Source organism: Miniopterus schreibersii (assembly GCF_964146895.1).
Source record: "Miniopterus schreibersii genome assembly, chromosome: 4".
Lineage (NCBI taxonomy): Eukaryota > Metazoa > Chordata > Mammalia > Chiroptera > Miniopteridae > Miniopterus > Miniopterus schreibersii.
In genome coordinates this window covers 72,864,867-72,883,075 of record NC_138105.1, presented here as the reverse complement: position 1 = coordinate 72,883,075, position 18,209 = coordinate 72,864,867, and the positions used below count along the sequence as shown (strand labels likewise).

General features: G+C 52.3%; 1 protein-coding gene across 2 annotated transcripts in view; it reads left to right on the top strand.

The window, feature by feature from the left end:
- The first annotated feature begins 2,847 nt into the window (after positions 1 to 2,847).
- Positions 2,848 to 18,209, top strand: part of CHERP (calcium homeostasis endoplasmic reticulum protein) — an 18,795-nt gene continuing 3,433 nt past the window's right edge. The window contains exons 1-12 of one of the 2 annotated variants that reach the window (XM_081134380.1): positions 2,848 to 2,935; positions 3,244 to 3,417; positions 7,295 to 7,479; positions 8,554 to 8,691; positions 8,985 to 9,136; positions 10,741 to 10,852; positions 10,945 to 11,034; positions 12,334 to 12,586; positions 13,335 to 13,510; positions 14,752 to 15,187; positions 16,458 to 16,696; positions 17,599 to 17,732. In XM_081134380.1, the coding sequence (XP_080990506.1) occupies positions 2,911 to 2,935; positions 3,244 to 3,417; positions 7,295 to 7,479; positions 8,554 to 8,691; positions 8,985 to 9,136; positions 10,741 to 10,852; positions 10,945 to 11,034; positions 12,334 to 12,586; positions 13,335 to 13,510; positions 14,752 to 15,187; positions 16,458 to 16,696; positions 17,599 to 17,732 (2,114 nt within the window). In that variant the 5' untranslated portion in view covers positions 2,848 to 2,910. Of the gene's footprint in view, positions 2,936 to 3,243; positions 3,418 to 7,294; positions 7,480 to 8,553; positions 8,692 to 8,984; positions 9,137 to 10,707; positions 10,853 to 10,944; positions 11,035 to 12,333; positions 12,587 to 13,334; positions 13,511 to 14,751; positions 15,188 to 16,457; positions 16,697 to 17,598; positions 17,733 to 18,209 lie in introns of both variants that reach the window. The other variant, XM_081134379.1, reaches the window with a different exon arrangement.

The following is an 18,209-nucleotide window of genomic DNA, read 5'->3' as shown; positions in this document are numbered from 1 at the left end:
TATTACATGTGCATACCCTTAGATTAAGCACAAGATCTATATATATACTAAGGCACTTTTAATAGTGGTCTAAAAATGGAACCAACCAAAGAGATTCCATAGTCTGGCTTCAATAAATTACCATAAATCCACACCACAGAGTCATATGGAGTTATTAAAAAATGACAATACAGATTCATCAACCTGTTTTGGCTCACAGATCCTGTTATTCTGCTAAATGCTGTGTATCTTCAATTCACAAAAATTCATATATGCATGATACTGTGTTATTTCTGAAGTCTATCCATGGTGGATCACAAGTTAAAACATCTTGATAAAGACCTTTACTGACATGGAAAAATGCCCACACTATCCAGATTACTAAGCATCAAACTAAACAGAAAAATCCCACAATGTGAACTTCTGCCCGGAGTGTTCACATGGCTAGCTCCTGACTGGGATCTGGTTACTAGATAACCTTATCAGTGTAGGCCTGCCCTCCTCCCTTGTTAAGGTCTCAGTACCATGTTGTTTTTCTTAGTAACAACTCTGTCGTAAGTTTCTTGATTTATGGGTCTCTGCTGTCCCTCCCTATAGACTGTGGGCTTCTGAGAGCAAAGCTTAGGTCTGACTTGTCCATCCATAAGCCACATCCAGCCCCCATTTTTGTGAACCAAAACTGGTCTTTACAGGTGAACATTTGCAATCAATTGATGACAGGAAAGACTAACCTGGAACCTCAAAAAGCATTCCATTCTTATTAATAGACCTGTTTTTTAAAAACTGATTACATTTTGAATTCCACCAATAAAAATGCTATGGACATTTCTCTTGGGTTATGAAAGTACCTACAAAGGCCCTGGCTGGGTAGCTCAGTTAGAGCGTTGTTCTGATAAGCCAAGGTTGTAGCTTCAATCCCTGGTGAGGGCACATACAAGAAACCACCAATGGATGCATAAATTCGTGGAACAAAGTGATGTTTCTCTCTCTCAAATCAATAAATTTTTAAAAAACTAAAACAAAAAAGAAAGTGCCTACATAGTATCAATTTTGCCTCTTAGCCCACAGAGCCTAAAATATTTGCTATCTGGACCTTTACAGGAGTTTGTTGACCCGTCCTAAAGCAATATCTGGCATATAGGACGCAATCCCAAAATGAGAAATTTATAACAATGAAAAAGTGTACTTAAAATACCTGTACATCAATTTGCACAGAAAAAAACGGCCAACCTCATTTGCTACTTCTTGTTATCTTTCCCCACAATTAGCATGCATTAATTTCATCCTGAGGATGAAAAAGGGGCCACATAATAAACCTGTCAAGTTCAGGGGAGGCCTGCACAGCAGACCTTACACTCAGAGACAAAATAACCTCATAGGATGGTCTGAACATAAAAATTCCTAACTAAAGGCAGGTTATGGCGGGTAGTTATGTCCCAGGCCTATAGCTTTCTTGTTAAAGGTCAATCTTTACCTTAAGCGAGCCTAATTTTCTTTTTGCATTTAAGATAAACATACTTTTTTTTTTTAATCCTCACCCCAGAACGTTTTTATTGATTTTTTGAGAGGAACTTCGATGTGAAACATCGATTGTGAGAGAAACATCGATTGGTTGCCTCCTGTACATGACAAGGAATGGGGATCTAACTCAAAAACTAGATATGTGCCCTGGGCAGGATAGAACCAGCAACCACACCCCAATAAACTGAACCACCTTGGCCAGGGCTAAGATAACATACCTTTGAAATGTCAGAATAATCTTTTCCTGACCCCACAGTACAAGGCCACAACATCTGAGACCACAGAACTCCTCAATGTTACCTTGTTCCCCACATACCATCTCTATGTGCTATAAATGTTAACAATCCCGTGCTCGGCAACGTAAAAGTTATGTTTCGCTATTCTGCCTTTTTATCCATTCTCAGATTATTTCCCCGCTTTACTTTCTCCCACCCCCTTAACCTACCACCAACGGATTTCATGTAACCTTCTTTACCGCTCGCTCTCTTCTTTTTATTTTAATGTATAACATAATCTGCCGAACTGCCATTCTCCAGAGCATTTTCTCAATTCCTTGAGATTTTGCTTCCCCACAATTGTCAGTTTGGTTCAAATAAACTCATAAGAACTCTCTATAGGTTTGGGCTTTTCTTAATGTCCACACTCATTTTAGAAGGAATATCACTGTTCCTCTCAAGAAGGCGCCGGGCAGCCTTGCAAGAGAGTCACCGAAGGTCGGCCGTGGGTGCTCCACTACGCGGAAGCCACGCAGTATGAGGCCAGTGGGAGTGGGAAGATCCCATCCCAAAGTCTTCCTTAGCAAAGCGTTTGGGCCAGCGAAAGAAACCAAGTGGGAGGATCTTTGGAACCTCACTAAGCCCAGTTCGATCCTCGCAAAGCCGGGCGACTCCTGGTTCTATTTCCACCGCAGGGCTGGCCTGGGAGCCTCCCGGACTCGACTCACCTCGCAGTTTCCTCACTACAGCTCCCCCGAGAATAAAACACAGACCCTGACCCGGGCAAGAACTTCCCAGTCCCCTTGCCCCGCGGAGAACGCGTCCCACCAGGCCTTTGGGCTGCAACGAAGGCTAGCAGAGACGCCCTGCCACAGACTACGGCCGCGGAGGCCGTTTTGGCCGTTCTGGCCGTTCTGGCGCCTAAGGCGACTGACGCCCAGTCTGCGCAAGCGCCAAAGAGCCCCCACGCCTGCGCAACGCTAGCCCCTCCCGCGCCCCTGCCTCGCGCGGCTTTTTTCCGCCCGCCTCCTGTCTTCATTTCCGGGGTTTCCTGGCGACGGCCGTAAGTGGCGGACGGAAGCAGCCCACGAGGCCCGCTGTAAACGGCTCCCTCGCGCCACTTCCGGCCGGCTTCCACAGACGGCGCTGGTGGGGGATCGAGAGGCGCCGGAGGTCGTTCCCGGCGGCAGGAGCCATGGAGATGCCGCTGCCACCCGACGGTGAGGCCCAGCCCGGGTTTAGGGACCGTTTCTATCTCCCCGCATCCTCTGGTGGCCTACCCCGCCTCCTGGGTTCCCCCGGCCTAGGAGGGGGCGGGGCTCGGCCTCCCGAGTTCGCCTGCGGCCTCTCCCGCGGGTCTCCGCATTCCCGGCGCGCTTGTGGCCCCTACCAGGACCCGTACTAGGGCGGCCTCTGCGGGGCCCACCCCTCGGGACCCCGACCCGGCGGACGGCGGCTGGTACGCCAGGGCCCCCGGATTTGGGCGGTCCTCGCTGACGCCCCGCGTGGCCTTTTCTCGGTTCTCCAGACCAGGAGCTTCGAAATGTCATCGACAAACTGGCCCAGTTCGTGGCTCGCAACGGGCCCGAGTTTGAGAAGATGACGATGGAGAAACAGAAGGACAACCCGAAATTCTCGTTTCTGTTCGGAGGCGAGTTCTACAGTTACTACAAGTGCAAACTGGCGCTGGAACAGCAGCAGCGTGAGTCCTCTTCAGCTCTCTGGCTGCACCCTCGAGCGATTCCTTTCTCTGATTCCAGTGCGGGCTCTGCCACAAACCGCCTTCTTTGGGGTCGCATGCTTTCAAAATGGGGCAGCTCGGCCTTCATGATGCCCTTCCGCTGTTCCCAGGCCTGCAGCAAGCGGTTGCTGGGTCGGAGTGTAATGGAGGACGAGGTTATAGATCCTTTTTCCAGGCTCGGGATCAGGGATTTTTCTGCTGTTTTTGCACACGTGATGACTGAGCTTAGCGGTAGAGTAACTGCTTCAGTGTTTTCCAGGAAGGAAGTGATTGAGGCTGGACTGGGACTCTCTTTTGAGCCACTGTTCAGTTCCTTTGTGGGCTCTTCGGGGGTCCAGCAAGGTTTTTGTGCATTTCAGTTGCTTGCAGTTCAAATCAAAAGGTACTGTCCATCTGGGTTTTAGTTCTTGGCAGATGTTTATGATGTTCACTGAGTTGTGCATCAGCCTTCCAGTCCTGCCCTCAAAGGATTTAAAATGGAGTTAGGAATCACAGCTGGCCTTTGAATAATAAATAGCTACCAGGTGGTAAGCTTCTACATCTGTCTTGTTCAGTAGGGAATCCTTAGCTTCTAAATATGTTGTTCGAATGAGTAGGGGATTTCCCAAGTTGAGGAGCATTGAAAACTGTTCCCTGGACTACAAGCTTCAAACTTTGTTTTGGGTCATTGTTGTGCTGTAATACGTAGTACATAGTAGTGTTCAACAAACTGCTAAGGTGCAGTGGCTTAAACAAGCTTGGTGTGTTTAGGTATCCATGGGAGAAGCCATGAGAGGCCCGGCATGGCTGGAGCATAGAACGTGTGGAGAAGGGAAGCGTTTGGTCTGGAGTGGAAATGCCAGGGGAATGTTTGGGTTTTCTCCCTCAGTTCAGGGGTTCTTGTGCATAGTCATGTTTGAGACGGAATTAGGGGAGATCAGCTTCCTGAAATTGTAGCCAAAATGTTGTATGTGCTTACATGTCTCTCGAGCAGTCACTCCTTAGCCCCTGCACACCAGTTTAAAACCCCTGCTACAGGCAAGTGTGAAGCCAGGAGAAAGTTTGAAACAAAAGAGTGGTGGGGTCAGGTTCGTGTGGCCAGTGTTGCAAGGCTGGAGGAAGCAGGAGTGGAAGCTGGGACCAGTGAGGCCATCAGGGGAATGAACAGGGCATTTGATGGTAAGGTCTGAATTAGGTCAATGGGTTGAGCCTAATTGGGTTGAGGGACTCAGCCTGGGGGCAGGTGGGGTTAAGGGGTCGAATCCATGAACTGGGGCACCAGGTAGATATTGTTGGCATAACCAGGCAGGGGAGGCCAGTGCTTTGGCTGGAGTGACCAGGGGTGAGTGCTGCTTTCCTTGTGAGGGGGAGCTCGCTCACCTCACCCTGTAGGGTTAGAAATCCAGGGCTGTTTAGGACTTGGTGCCATAACCCATGAAGGATAGGGTGCTTCTAGGAGGGGAAGGTTGGGGCTCATGAAGTGCTTTCTGCAGGTAACAATATCTAGCTGGGATTAAAGGATGTATCAGAGTTAGCCAGATAGAAGCTGAGGAGACAAAAGTGTTGAGGCAGAGGAAAGCACCTTAGGGAGGGACTGGGGAGTAGAGGGGACAAAAGCTCAGGGTGGCTGAAGCCCAGAGAAGGAGGGGTACTTAGAGTGGCCCAAAGTGAGGGTGCAGAGTAGGGAGGGCTGGCTTGCCAAGGAATTCTTCTAGGCTTAGGAATTCTCCTGGGAGCTTTGGAGGTCTCTTGAAGGGTTGGTTTCAGGTCTGTGTTCTGGAGCAGGGTTAGCTACTGTAAAGACTGAGACCCAGGACTGTTCTAGAATGATGTTTTGAAAACTCTGGTGAAGGACCAGTTTTTGTTTTTTAAAATTTTCATTCTGTTGTGGAAAGTACACCTTTGCAAAATATAGTAAAAATGTGAGCCATGAAATGTCAAGTTACTATAAAAGCATCAAGTTCTCCCTCACCATTTCTGTGTTTGTCTAGTCTTGGTATCACCTGACTGATCCTCAGACCACACTTTGAACAGCAGCACTGTAATTGCCATATGGAGAAGTAGAGGGGGCAGGACTGGATGCAGGGAGACCAGTTTCAAGGGTGATGCAGGTGACAGCAGAGTTGTGGAAGTGACAGCAGGGACACAGACCAGAATGTGATCTAGGAAGTTGACAGCATGGGTTGACTTGTTAGTGTGAGGTGCAAGGGAAAGATGAGGGTTTGTGCCTTCTAGGCTTCTGGCTTGGGTCTTTGGGCACAGCCGTGCCAGCCATAGAGATCAGCAGTGGGGCCTAGTGGGGTGAAGCATGGGGTAAGAGGGCATGCATGACTGCATGAGATGCCTGTGGAAAGCCGTGGGCTGTAATTAGGTCCAAAGCTCAAGGAATCTAGGGTGAACATGATAGATTTGGGCATTGTGGTGTGCACATTGTAATTGTAGCCATAGGTATATATCAGATTCTTCTGGGGGCTTCAGAGAGAAGAGGAAGGGGCTGAGGAGGCAGCCACACAGGCTGAGTGAGACAGGGACCTGAGACAGGGCCATCTGGCTGAATAAGGATGTCCCCAGGGGCTGTGGGGATAGGGGTGGGGATGGGTGGGCAGGGCCAGACTTGCCCTGGGCTAGTAAGATAAAGGGGAGATGAATTGAAGGGGAATCTTGGCTGTAAAATTGTTAAGAGAGGGGCATGAGATTAAGGGAAAGTTTTTTAAGACCGGTGTGTTTAGGGGCTGCTGGGGAGGAATCAGTGAAGAGGGAGAAAATGAAGAAATGAGAGCAGGAGAACAGATTTGCTTTAGAAGTGTCTGGGAGGGTGGAGGAGGGTGTCCTTGGGTGCAAACACCAGAAGGCTCAGCCAGACCTAAGAAGTGACTGCATGCCCCATGATGGGCCCTGGGTGACACCCTCTGCCCCATTTGCCTATCTTTGTCCAAAGGCCAGGTCCCCTTGGGATGGGACTCAGGAAGGTTCCAGCAGTGCATGGTCATATTCAGACCAGATAAGGCCCAGTGGCTAATGGGGAGACCATTTTGTTCAGCAACCCTTCCCATCAGAACCCCCACGTTCCGCCACCCAAATTTCTATCCCTTCTCATCTGGCCAGATTCAGGGCACACACCCACCTGACCCAGCAGTATGGGTGTCTCACGCTGGCTCACTCTGGATTGACTCCAGAATGCCAAGGAGTCTCTTTCCTCAAACATTGTCAGGATAAGGAAAGCAAGGTGCAGGGGGTGATAGGCCACAGCATGTGCTCAGGGGTGCTGGCCTGCTTCTCCCATGGGACCACAGGTTTTTGGGCTCGCTGGCTGGAGGTCAGGTGGCTTTGATGTCCTGAAAGTGAAGAGTATGTTAGGGGATGGTGGCAGAGGAAGCTGGGGGACTAAGAGAGACATTCTTGGGGTCAGGGCTGTGGCTTGGGTTTAGCATCAGTTCAGGCCTAGGTGAGGTGGAGAGGGTGGAGGGGGGGTGGGCTCTGGCTTGATCTGTGCCGGAGAACACTGGGAAAAACAGTGTTGGCAAGAGTAGCAAGGTTACAATCCTGAGGTCTGCAAAGGAGAAGACTGGTATGAAGGCGGAAGGCGTTGGAAGGGACACAGGAAAAGGCCTGGGTCTAGGTTCTGGGGGACTGGGAGTGGGGCAGGAGGGCCAGGCTGAGTGAGGGTAGCTTGGCAGACTTTGGTCGAGGGGTGGCAGAGGCAGGGTATGTGGCTGCAGCACTGTGCAGAAATCCTCTTGTGGATGGTGAGTGTAGGGAGGGGAACCCCTGTGGCCTAGAGCTGCCCAAGAAGCAGCTGAGGGGACACTTAGACCCTAGCCACCTTCTCACTTGGCCACCTTTTCTTCTCTCCTGCCAGTCATCTGCAAGCAGCAGGCTCCAGAGCTGGAGCCAGCCACAGCCCTGCCACCCCTCACACAGCCCCCACTAGCTCCTGCTGCACCCATCCCACCTGCCCAGGGAGCCCCGTCCATGGATGAGCTCATCCAGCAGAGCCAGTGGAACCTGCAGCAGCAGGAGCAGCACCTGCTAGCCCTCAGACAGGTACGAGGCCTGCTCCTTTTCTTCCCTCCCACTCCACTAGCCCTAAGACGAGTGCCCTCAGAAGGCCTAGGACCCTCCCCTTTCCCCTCTTCGTCCTAAGGTGAGGATCTGAAGCTCACCCTCTGTGCCTCAGTTTTTGCATCTGTACATTGGGACTCAACAATAGCTGTCAGGAGGACTTATTACCAAGTATCAGTGCTATGGACAGTGCTGCCACTACCCATGGCGTGTTTAGCCCAATCCCTTACTTTGGACAGAGGTTGCCTCATTCCAGTGAAATCATTGCACAAGGTTTTTGCTGGGGTGGACACCTATGAGTGGGATTGCACATTAGAAATTATGTAACAGAATGCCATGTGGCCTTTGGTGCCATTGGCACCAATTCTTGCTAGCCAGGTCACTCCAAGCTGTTGTGATGAAGGACCTTTCTGTTCTGATCCGTTACAGTTCTGATACTTTGGCCAAATATAGTAGGGTGAATCACATGGAAAATGAGATGAGCAAAAAATAAGGCATCTGAAACACCAACCCGTTTTATTACTATATTTAATATTACTGTCGTATTGCTGATGACAAAACATGCCAGATCACTTACCCTCAGTTTCTGGATGCCACTCCTAAAAGGCTGGGTGGTCAGGCCTCAGCCATCCCTGAGCAGACTGCCTGTCCCCACAGCAGCGCTAGATGTCAGCAGTCTCTCAGTTTGCCAGTGTAACGGGCAAAACTCTGTCATCCTGTTTTAATTTTCAATTCCCTGGTTGCTAGTAAGGTTGCGCTTTTTTCTCCTGACTAGTGACCATTTATACGTCCTCTCTGTACTATCTGTTCACTTCTCTTTCTTTTTGTGTTTAATTGGCCTGCAGAGGTTCCTTGTTCCTTTAGGTCTTAATTATTCCATCTGTCACCTGGGGAGTGGATATTGTCTTCCCCTGTATCTTGTCTCGCTCTGTTCTCTGTCTGCCGTGGCCATGACTGCCCCAGGTGTGGGTTTGAGGCTCTGGACATGAGGGCCGGGGCCTCCTGGTGCTGTGGTGGGACATTGACGGGCAGTCTTGGTCCCACCTGACCTCCCAGGAGCAGGTGACAGCGGCCGTGGCCCATGCAGTAGAGCAGCAGATGCAGAAGCTCCTGGAGGAGACCCAGCTGGACATGAATGAGTTTGACAACCTTCTGCAGCCCATCATTGACACTTGCACCAAAGATGCCATCTCGGTGAGGGCAGGTGGGGCTGGGTGGGCTCAGCGCTCCCAGAACCTAGTGCTCCTGACAGGTGGGAGCCCACTGAGGCCTGTCTGGGCCAGGGCTGCTGTGGAGATGCCCCGTCTATTCTTGCCCTTCCCTCTTGAGCACCTCCGAGAGAGAGGAGGAAGGCAGGCAGAGGCTGTAGCGTGTGGCCCAGCCCTTGGGCACCACACCCTCAGCTATGCCCTGACCTCCCCAGGCACCTACCCTTGCTCTGGCTCGGGGAGCCCCACCCTGCTCACCTGTTGCTCTGCCTGTTGTAGGCTGGGAAGAACTGGATGTTCAGCAATGCTAAGTCCCCTCCACACTGCGAGCTGATGGCAGGCCACCTCCGGAACCGCATCACAGCTGATGGGGCACACTTTGAGCTGCGGCTGCACCTCATCTACCTGATCAATGATGTGCTGCACCACTGGTAAGGGCCTCTCACAGCCTGCTTGCCTTCCCTCTCCTTCCGGCCCTCTCATGGCCGCTGCATTTCACTCAGTAGCTTGGCCTTTCTCAGTATGGGGTCATTTGTGTCATTTGTCCAGAGACCCTCGGAGAGGATCCATCTACCCATGCCTCCGCCTATCCCTGAACCCCTCATCTCACCTCGGGCCACTGTTCCTTCACTCCTTGCTCTCTTGGGGCAGCTTCTGGTGTCTTTCAGCATCTCTCTTGGCTGCCACCTTCCCCTCAGTGATACACACACATACCCTCAGTCACCTGACTTCTGCCCTGCTTTAGGGTCCTTGATGTTGGGTTCCTCTTGCTGACCCTCTTTCCCACCCCACAGAGACCAGACCCCCCACCCCCACAGCCCTCCCCAGGCCAGTGGTTAAATCTGCACTGCCTTTTTGTGTGTGACAGTTTTAATTTATCTTTATTGCACTGCGTTTTGGGGGCCTTATGGCAAAGGTTAACTTAAGGAACCAGCTGCCTGGGCCAAGGCAGGCCCTGGGAGGAGACAGGCAGAAGGAAGCAGTGCTAGTGAGGCTGGTGTGTAGCTGCCGTGTTTGGCTTTGAGCTTTGCCAGCTGAAGGGCATGGTGCCCATGAGGGCAGCAGAAACTGACCTGTCCCCTTCAGGCCTCTGCCTTGCCCTGTCTTCTGCTGCATATGTATCCTGGGTCCCTCCCTCCCCACACCACACTCAGCCACCCTCTACATTGTCATTCCCTTATTTCTCGTGGGGAAATAAGCAGCCGCCTGGAACCTTCCCTGCCTTCCTGCTTTACCCACCCCTCTTCTGACTCCAGGGCAGCTCTGCAGAGACAACCCTGTCCTACCTGTCCTCCCGCCTGGATTGCTTTCCCTCCCCAACCCACTTCCCGACCCCAGGCACTTGCTCCTGTCTGTGAGCTCCCTCTGGTGAACTCAGTGTTGGGAGGGGTTCCAGCCACTTGCCTTCTGCCTCGTGCCATCTGGGTTCTTTCACTGCCATGCTGGGGCCCCTATGCCACCTCTGTGTACAGCTTCAGGGACCTCCACACCCATTTATCCTCAGAGTGCCCCCTGAAGGATATGGGGGCAGGCTGCCTTGCCCTGTGATCCATAAGTGCCCAGTGCCAGGCACACTTGGCACATTCCTTCTGCCTCCTGAAACACGGGGCCCAAGTCAGGGATTTTTGTGCACAAGGGATCACAATGCTGAACAAGGCCACATAGACAAGGCCCTGAGCCCACGGCTGCTCTAGCCTGTCCTTTGTGGATAGGGGGGCTCTCACAGTCCCTGTGTCTGTTTATTCTCATGCCACCCTAGATAGGAAGGGTTATTTTACTAACAAGGAGACCAGGGTGACAGGCTTTGCTCTGAAAGTCCCCAGCCTGTTTTTTTTTCCTTCCTCCCACTACTGTCTGTCAGTCAGGTCCAAGTGCCAGCACAGGTCTTGTGGGGAGCCCAGCCCTCGCCCCAGCTGGGTTGGGGGCCCGTTCCCTGAGAAGGCAAAGGGTGCTATGGCTGGAGCCACGATGGTAACGGGCGCGTGGCCGGGTCCCGCCCCAGGGCCCTGACGCGCGGAAGGTCTCTCCCTCACAGCCAGCGCAAGCAGGCCAGGGAGCTGCTGGCCGCCCTGCAGAAGGTTGTGGTGCCCATCTACTGCACCAGCTTCTTGGCCGTGGAGGAGGACAAGCAGCAAAAGATCGCCCGGGTACGTGGCGCAGCCTTGAGGGGTCGGGTAGGGTGGGCAGGGCTAGGGCATTGTTTCTCCCTGACATGACCCCTCATCCTCCCCACATCCAGCTCCTGCAGCTGTGGGAGAAGAACGGCTACTTCGATGACTCTATCATCCAGCAGTTGCAGAGCCCAGCCCTGGGGCTTGGCCAGTACCAGGTGAGTGCCACCACCTCCCAGACTATACCGGGGCCAGGGCGGACACCACCCCAGCAGTTTCCAGAAGTAAGGGGGCCCACGTCCCCCACCTGGGCTTGAAACAGCTAATGGAATGGTAGCCTCAGGGCCCAGGTGGTATTTTCTAAACTGGGCTCCCAGGTGTGCCCTCAGGGGCCAGGGTCTGAGCAGCAGCTTTGTAGGACCCTGTCCCATGCACAGTAAGGGTTGAACCCTCCCAGGTGAGACTTTTCCTAGTATGCTTGTCACCCAGTTTCCCAAATTAGGCCCTGTTCTCAGGGTGTCATTGGCCTGTTTGCACTGCTCCTCCAGGCACTCATCACATGATAGGAATTTGAGGAGACCCCAATGTAGTCTGGGCTGCTGTGGTCATCACCTTGTGCAGTCAGTGTTCCCTATACACGTGTCTACCTTTGCCCAGAGGACAGGCACAGGGCAGGGAGGGTCGTCTTGGTCTCCTCTGCCATGGCACCAGCATCACTGTCCCATGCCCAGCTTCTGGGATAAAAGGCACAGCTCACATCCCTTCTCTCAGGCTGGAAGGCCTGGCTGAATGTCAGGAGCTGTGTACAGGCTGCTTCCCTCAGTGATAGTCTTAAATGCCATCCTCTCCACAGGGGACACGTTCTCATGCTTAGAAACAAATGAAAGTGCATTCTATACTTTATCTAAAGTTTACCCACTTTTTTTTCTTTTAAATAAAAATGGACTCATATCATCATACAGCAGTTATGCTAACTGCTTTTTTCCTCCTGAGTTTGTCGTAGCTCATGTTTACTAAGCCCCCACCATACTAGTCCCTTTCCATGTGTTCTTCACTGACTTATTCCTGAAATCTCAGAAGTTGGTCCCAATGTTGTCCCATTTTGCAGATGAGAAAAATTGAGGCTCAGTGAGGTGGTGACTTATTCAAAGCCAGGCAGCAGCAAGTAAGCACAGCCCATGAACGTGTTTCAGAATATTCGTCATTGACGTATGTTTAAAGTCTGTGTGGCTGTCTAGGGCACAGCTATCATTGCCTGATTTCATTATCAGGGAATTCTAAACTGCACTGCACGTCACCAAGGTTTTGGCTAGATTCATATGCTCTGGTTGTCAAGACCAAGTTGATTGGTTTACATGATAGTCACCTGACAGCCTTCTCCAGGCCTGTGGGCCTCACTACCCATGGCAACACCCCGACTTCCCAGTGCTTTCCCAGCATTTGTCCCCATGCTGCTCCAGAAAGGGTGAGACCTGAGGCTCAAGCACTGAGTGCCACTGCCCTTCTCTGTCTGCCAGGCAACGCTTATCAATGAGTACTCCTCAGTGGTCCAGCCAGTGCAGTTGGCCTTCCAGCAGCAGATCCAGACCCTCAAGACTCAGCACGAGGAGTTCGTCAACAGCCTGGCCCAGCAGCAGCAGCAGCAGCAACAGCAACAGCAGCAGATCCAGATGCCACAAATGGAAGCTGAAGTCAAGGCCACTCCACCACCACCTGCCCCACCTCCGGCTCCCACCCCCACCCCAGCCATCCCACCAACCACCCAGCCTGGTATGTGGCCCCCTCTGCACCCACCTTTGGAGGCCAGCCCCAGAAAGCAGCCTTCCCCCAGAGAAGGGCTCTGGTTTTGTAGTCGCAGGCCAGATTCTAATCAGTTTAAAGCATGAGGCTGGGAAATTTCACATTTAAATGTAACAAAACTTTTACAAATCAGACAGTTCTCCTTTATAAATGTCCCAGAGAACAGGCAGAGAGGAAAGCTGCCCAAATCATTTTCCAAGACCATCACCAGATGGGCAAGGACAGAGCAAGAATTATAGATATAATCCAGTGTCATGTCTGAATAAAGGTGCAAAAATACTAAACAAAATCTTAGCAAATGAAATCCAGCCAAGTGTCTTTAAAATATGTTATGATCAAGAAGGACATGTTCCAGAAATATATAAGGATGGCTTAACAAAAACAAAAAATCTAATAACGTCATGTAGGAGGAAGCGATGTTTGTTAGAAACAGAAAAAGTAATGAAATTCAGCGATGATAAAATTTCTTCAACAAACTAAAGTCAACATGGCAGAAATAAGATACTTATTGTAAAGCTTTCAGAAAAGAAGTGTGTGTAGGGCAGTCTCCCCTTTCCTGCTGCCTTCCCAGCAGTGATTAGTTTTCAGTGGGGTCACAAAGCAAGGATTTATCAGGAAATAAAGCCTAGTCTGGGCTGTCTAGGTGTTCACTGAAGACTTTGGGGTGGTGCCTCCTGCTGCTGGGGCCTCCACTAATTGCCTTCTTGCCTGGCTCCAGACGACAACAAGCCTCCCATCCAAATGCCTGGTTCCTCTGAGTATGACGCCTCAGGAGGGGTCCAGGACCCTGCAGCCACCGGCCCCCGGGGCCCTGGGCCCCATGACCAGATCCCACCTAACAAACCCCCGTGGTTTGACCAGCCTCACCCCGTTGCTCCTTGGGGTCAACAGCAGGTATTTCTTACTGGGGCAGGTGAGCATGCTTGGGCCTAATGGGACTGGAGACAAGGGTGGTGGGCAGCCCCTATAGGTTGGGGGCACTTTTAGCAGCTTGCTGGGAAACTTGAGGCTCTGCAGCAGAGTTTGGGCTGGGGAAGAGGGTGTGATAGCCCCATCTTCCCAGGTACAGGGATTGGGTGAAGCAAGAAAGGCCTTTGCTGCCACCTCTGGCTCTGATCATTTGGGATTTTCAGTAACGGGTCCCCATTTTCCTGTGAGTGCTGGGAAATTCCACATGGTTAAGTATAGGAGAGTATTCCCTTTCCTTCACTTTTTTTGACTGGTTCGAGTGTTAAAGTGTCAACATCTTGTCACCATGGAAAGAACCTGGTGATTTTTTAAGGAAGGGGAAGGTCACAGGTGTCAGGCTGGCAACATTTTCTGGGGCTGAGGTACTAGTCACTTTGTCTTGTTTCCTTGGGGTCAGAAACTTTTAGGCAAGGGCAAGGGTCATCTCATCCAGCATAGCATGACTGGGAGGCTCACAACAATGGTCCCCTCACCGAGGGTTTGCCCTGGGTGAGCATTCCACAGTCAGAAGCCGTGGCCTGGCAGTACTTGTCCTTGCCTGCCCACGTGGTGTCTTACACATTGTGAAATAGTTGCCATATTTAAAATCTGGCTTTCTGGCTTCCTGAGGGTATGGTGGCCTGGGCCGGCTTCCTGGTGGTTGTGGTCAGTGAAACTGACCATCCATGACCCTAGAGATGAGCCCTCTGGTCGGCCTCATCTGGACACATCCTTCCCTGGCTCTGAGTTTGGGTTGCAGTCCAGCTTTAAGTCTTCAAAGCAGCAGCTGGGTGAGATTGGAGCTTATGTTGTCTTCAACCTGTAGAAGCATGTTTCCTGGGTTAGACCCAGGACCAGTCCGTGAAACAGGATTTGAGAGCAAGTACTTTATGTGGGAGATGACCCAGGAGACAGCGCATGGTAGAGGGAAGTTATGGAAGGGGGCATCTTCAGGGTGGGTGGCCCCTGGGGCTCAGCTACTATACATACTCTAAAAGTGGTGGGGCAAATACCTCTCCACTGTCCACCCAGGAAACACATTTCTGTAGGTTGAAGTAAAACCACGGCCTGCCCAGGGCAGTGCCCAGCAGACTGTCAGCGTGCAGCACCAGGCGGTGTGGAGGCAGGTGTCTGTGGGGTACTGGATGGGCCTCATACGTGGCTAACATCTGCCCTTTGTCTTGCAGCCTCCTGAGCAGCCCCCCTACCCACACCACCAGGGCGGACCGCCCCACTGCCCACCTTGGAACAACAGCCATGAGGGCATGTGGGGTGAGCAGCGCGGGGACCCAGGCTGGAATGGCCAGCGCGATGCACCGTGGAACAGCCAACCCGACCCCAATTGGAACAGCCAGTTCGAGGGTCCCTGGAACAGCCAGCACGAGCAGCCACCCTGGGGTGGTGGCCAGCGAGAGCCACCCTTCCGCATGCAGCGGCCACCACATTTCCGTGGGCCCTTCCCACCCCATCAGCAGCACCCACAGTTCAACCAGCCACCACACCCCCACAACTTCAACCGCTTCCCCCCCCGCTTCATGCAGGATGACTTTCCCCCAAGGCACCCCTTTGAGCGGCCACCCTATCCTCACCGCTTCGACTACCCTCAGGGGGACTTCCCTGCTGGTGAGTGTTTTACATGTTTGAAGGCCCAGTATACACAGCCCTCTCCTGCCCCTGGTTCCTAGAGAAGTCCAGGTTGCCTGCCTGGAGGAGGCACCTGACAGATCAGCCTCCTGAGCAGGCTGATGGCACTGCTCTTGGTCCTTGGTGTGCAGCTGATGTTCCTGGAGTCTGGGTCATAGGGACAGGGCGGAGAACAGGTTGGCGACTCGGGTGTCACCACTGACCACACACCAAGTTGTAGAGGTGTGACACCTTGGTTCTTCCCACACACCCAGGAATAGGGCACCATCTCTCTGTCCTGCAGAGAAGGGAAGACAAGCTCCAAGAGGAAAAGCAACCCCCGACTGCCCACAGCAGCAGGCAGTCAGCAGGTGCTGAGACCAGAGCTCGCACTGCTGTCATGGGGTTGGTTCCCCGTTCATGTCACACAATTTTCATCAGCTTCTCTATGTATTGATTTTCGTTATTCTTCCCCAAAGAATATTTTTGTTAATTTTCTCTTTTTAAAGTAATTTTATTCCTACTGTATTATTGCTTCTACCTTGAAATCCACCATTGGTTATAAATTCAGCTCAGAGATCACTTAGCACGTTTATTGCTTGTGTTAATATCCTGGGGTGGCATGACAGAGTCCCACGGACTGGGCGGCTCCAACAACAGACATTTACTGTTTCCCAGTCTAGAGATAAGGTTAGTTTCTTCTAATGTCCTCTCTCCTTGGCTTGTAGAAAGCTGCCTTCTCCCTGTGTCCTCACATGGTCGTCTCTCTTTATTTGTCTGTTTCCTAATCTTATAAGTCATATTGGATCAGAACCCACCCATATTACTTCATTTTAAGTTAATTACCTCTTTAGAGGTTCCATCTCCAAATGCTGTTACATTTTGAGGTACTGAGAGTTAGGACACTGGTGGTAATTGGGGGGAGGAGGGAATACAGTTTAGCCTATAACATTGCTTTTTGAAGGTTTGGTAATTTCCCTGTGGCTCCTCCTTTAACCTATGAGGTCCAGTCAGGTGTTGCTGTGGGTGGCAGGACAGGCCTCTACAAGCCTCGGCTCCTCTCCCCTTGCTGCATGTAGTGCCTGAGCAGACAGTGAAGCAGTGGGAGAGAAGGTGCCGGACGGGTCTGCCCAGAAAGTGGGTGTTGGTGTCCTTGCCCCTCTCTGAGCCCCTTTGTGCTGGCACTTGTCACCTTGGAAATCATGCCTGAGCCCTCTGCGCCACCCAGCTCATAGCTTCCCTGTGCCTAAGACAAGTTTCTGTTTTGCAGAGATGGGACCCCCTCATCACCACCCTGGCCACCGCATGCCACATCCTGGGATCAATGAACACCCACCTTGGGGGGGTCCCCAGCACCCCGACTTTGGCCCTCCTCCCCATGGCTTCAACGGGCAGCCCCCCCACATGCGGCGACAGGGCCCTCCCCACATCAACCACGATGACCCCAGTCTGGTCCCCAACGTTCCCTACTTTGATCTCCCTGCTGGGCTGATGGCCCCCCTTGTGAAGGTAAGATCTGTGGTGAGTGCCAAGCTTAGGGGCACATGCTCGGGCAGGTGCCTTTGCTTCCATGTGAAAAGTCCACCAATGAAACTCGTTTCCTATAGGCTACAAAACAGTGCTTCTCCAGGCTACTTCCCCTCTCATTTCCCACTCCCCAGTGAACTTGCCCAAGCCAGTCTCTGAGAATGTGCCTGAGCCAGGGAGGCCCATGTCCCCTTGCTCCCTCTGCACCTTCCGGTGCTGAGAGTTTGGTGCCAATTGGGGCGGGCTGGGTTGGGCATGAGGCACACAGGTCCTCTCAGTACTGGCTCTTGGAAGCCACCCTGTCCAGGGGCTGACAGCAGAGTGATTTTTCAGGAAAGGGTTGGCCTCTGAGGTACCGTCATGGAACTTGGGGATCTGCAGGGACCGGGTGGGGGGGCATGTAAGGGGTGAGTGAGCAAGGGGCTGGGGCTCCAGGGGCCCTGCTAGTCACTGTCCCTTCCCATGCCCTCTTAGCCAAAGAGGCAGAGGGGCCAGCGGCTCAGCTGGGTCCTGGGTTCCTGGGTCAGGCTAAGGCTGCTATGATTGTGGGAGGGCCTGCAACATAGATAATGGAGCCTTGGATAGGAAGTCAGGGCACAGGGTGGCATCTGCAGGTAGGGCATCTGGGGTTCACAGTGTGTGTATGAATGAACAGAGGCTCTTTTCTGTCCACTGAGCCTGGAGGCCACATCTGTGTCCATTTTCTGGAGAGAGAATTCTGTGGCTTTTATCAGCCTCAAAGAGGGTGACCTTCCAGGAAGCACTCTGATGCCCAGAGCATTGTGAACACTAAACCAGGGCCCTGTCTCCTGCACCCCAGCCCTCTGGGTGGGCCTGATTGGGGCTCCAGCAAGGTGTGGTGACAACTGTGTTCTCCACTGCAGCTAGAAGATCATGAGTACAAGCCTTTGGACCCTAAAGACATCCGCCTTCCACCTCCAATGCCACCCAGCGAGAGGCTGCTGGCAGCTGTGGAGGCCTTTTACAGCCCTCCTTCCCATGACAGGCCAAGGAACAGGTACAGGGCTTGGGGAGACCCAGCAGTGGGGCCAGTGATGGGAGGGGAGTCTCTCCCATCTCCCAGCCTGTCTTCCCCCAAGTTTGCTTCACAAGAAAGACTTAGCAGCCAAACCTTCTGCCCAGCATGGTGTGAGGCCCAGGTGAGAAGTGTGGTGTCGCTAAGAAATCGCTAGTTTGAGTTAGAGGGTCCATTTCTCTCCTGACTATGGGTGGTGTGTGTCACACATAGTGGCCCTTGATGAAAGGCTTTTCTACTTGGGACACTTTAGCTTGCTGCACACACCCAAGCATTGTCATGGGTCGCTTTCAGGATACCCTCCCCTAATAGCTTTATCACCAGCCCAGCTGAAACTGCTTCCTTTCCTGTGCCAGGTGCAGGTGTTCCCATCTATGAGTCAGAGCCCCTGGTTCCCAGTTATGACTACTTCATGCCCTAAGACCCTCAGCTCTTTCTTGAAACAGCACTTCGGAAAGG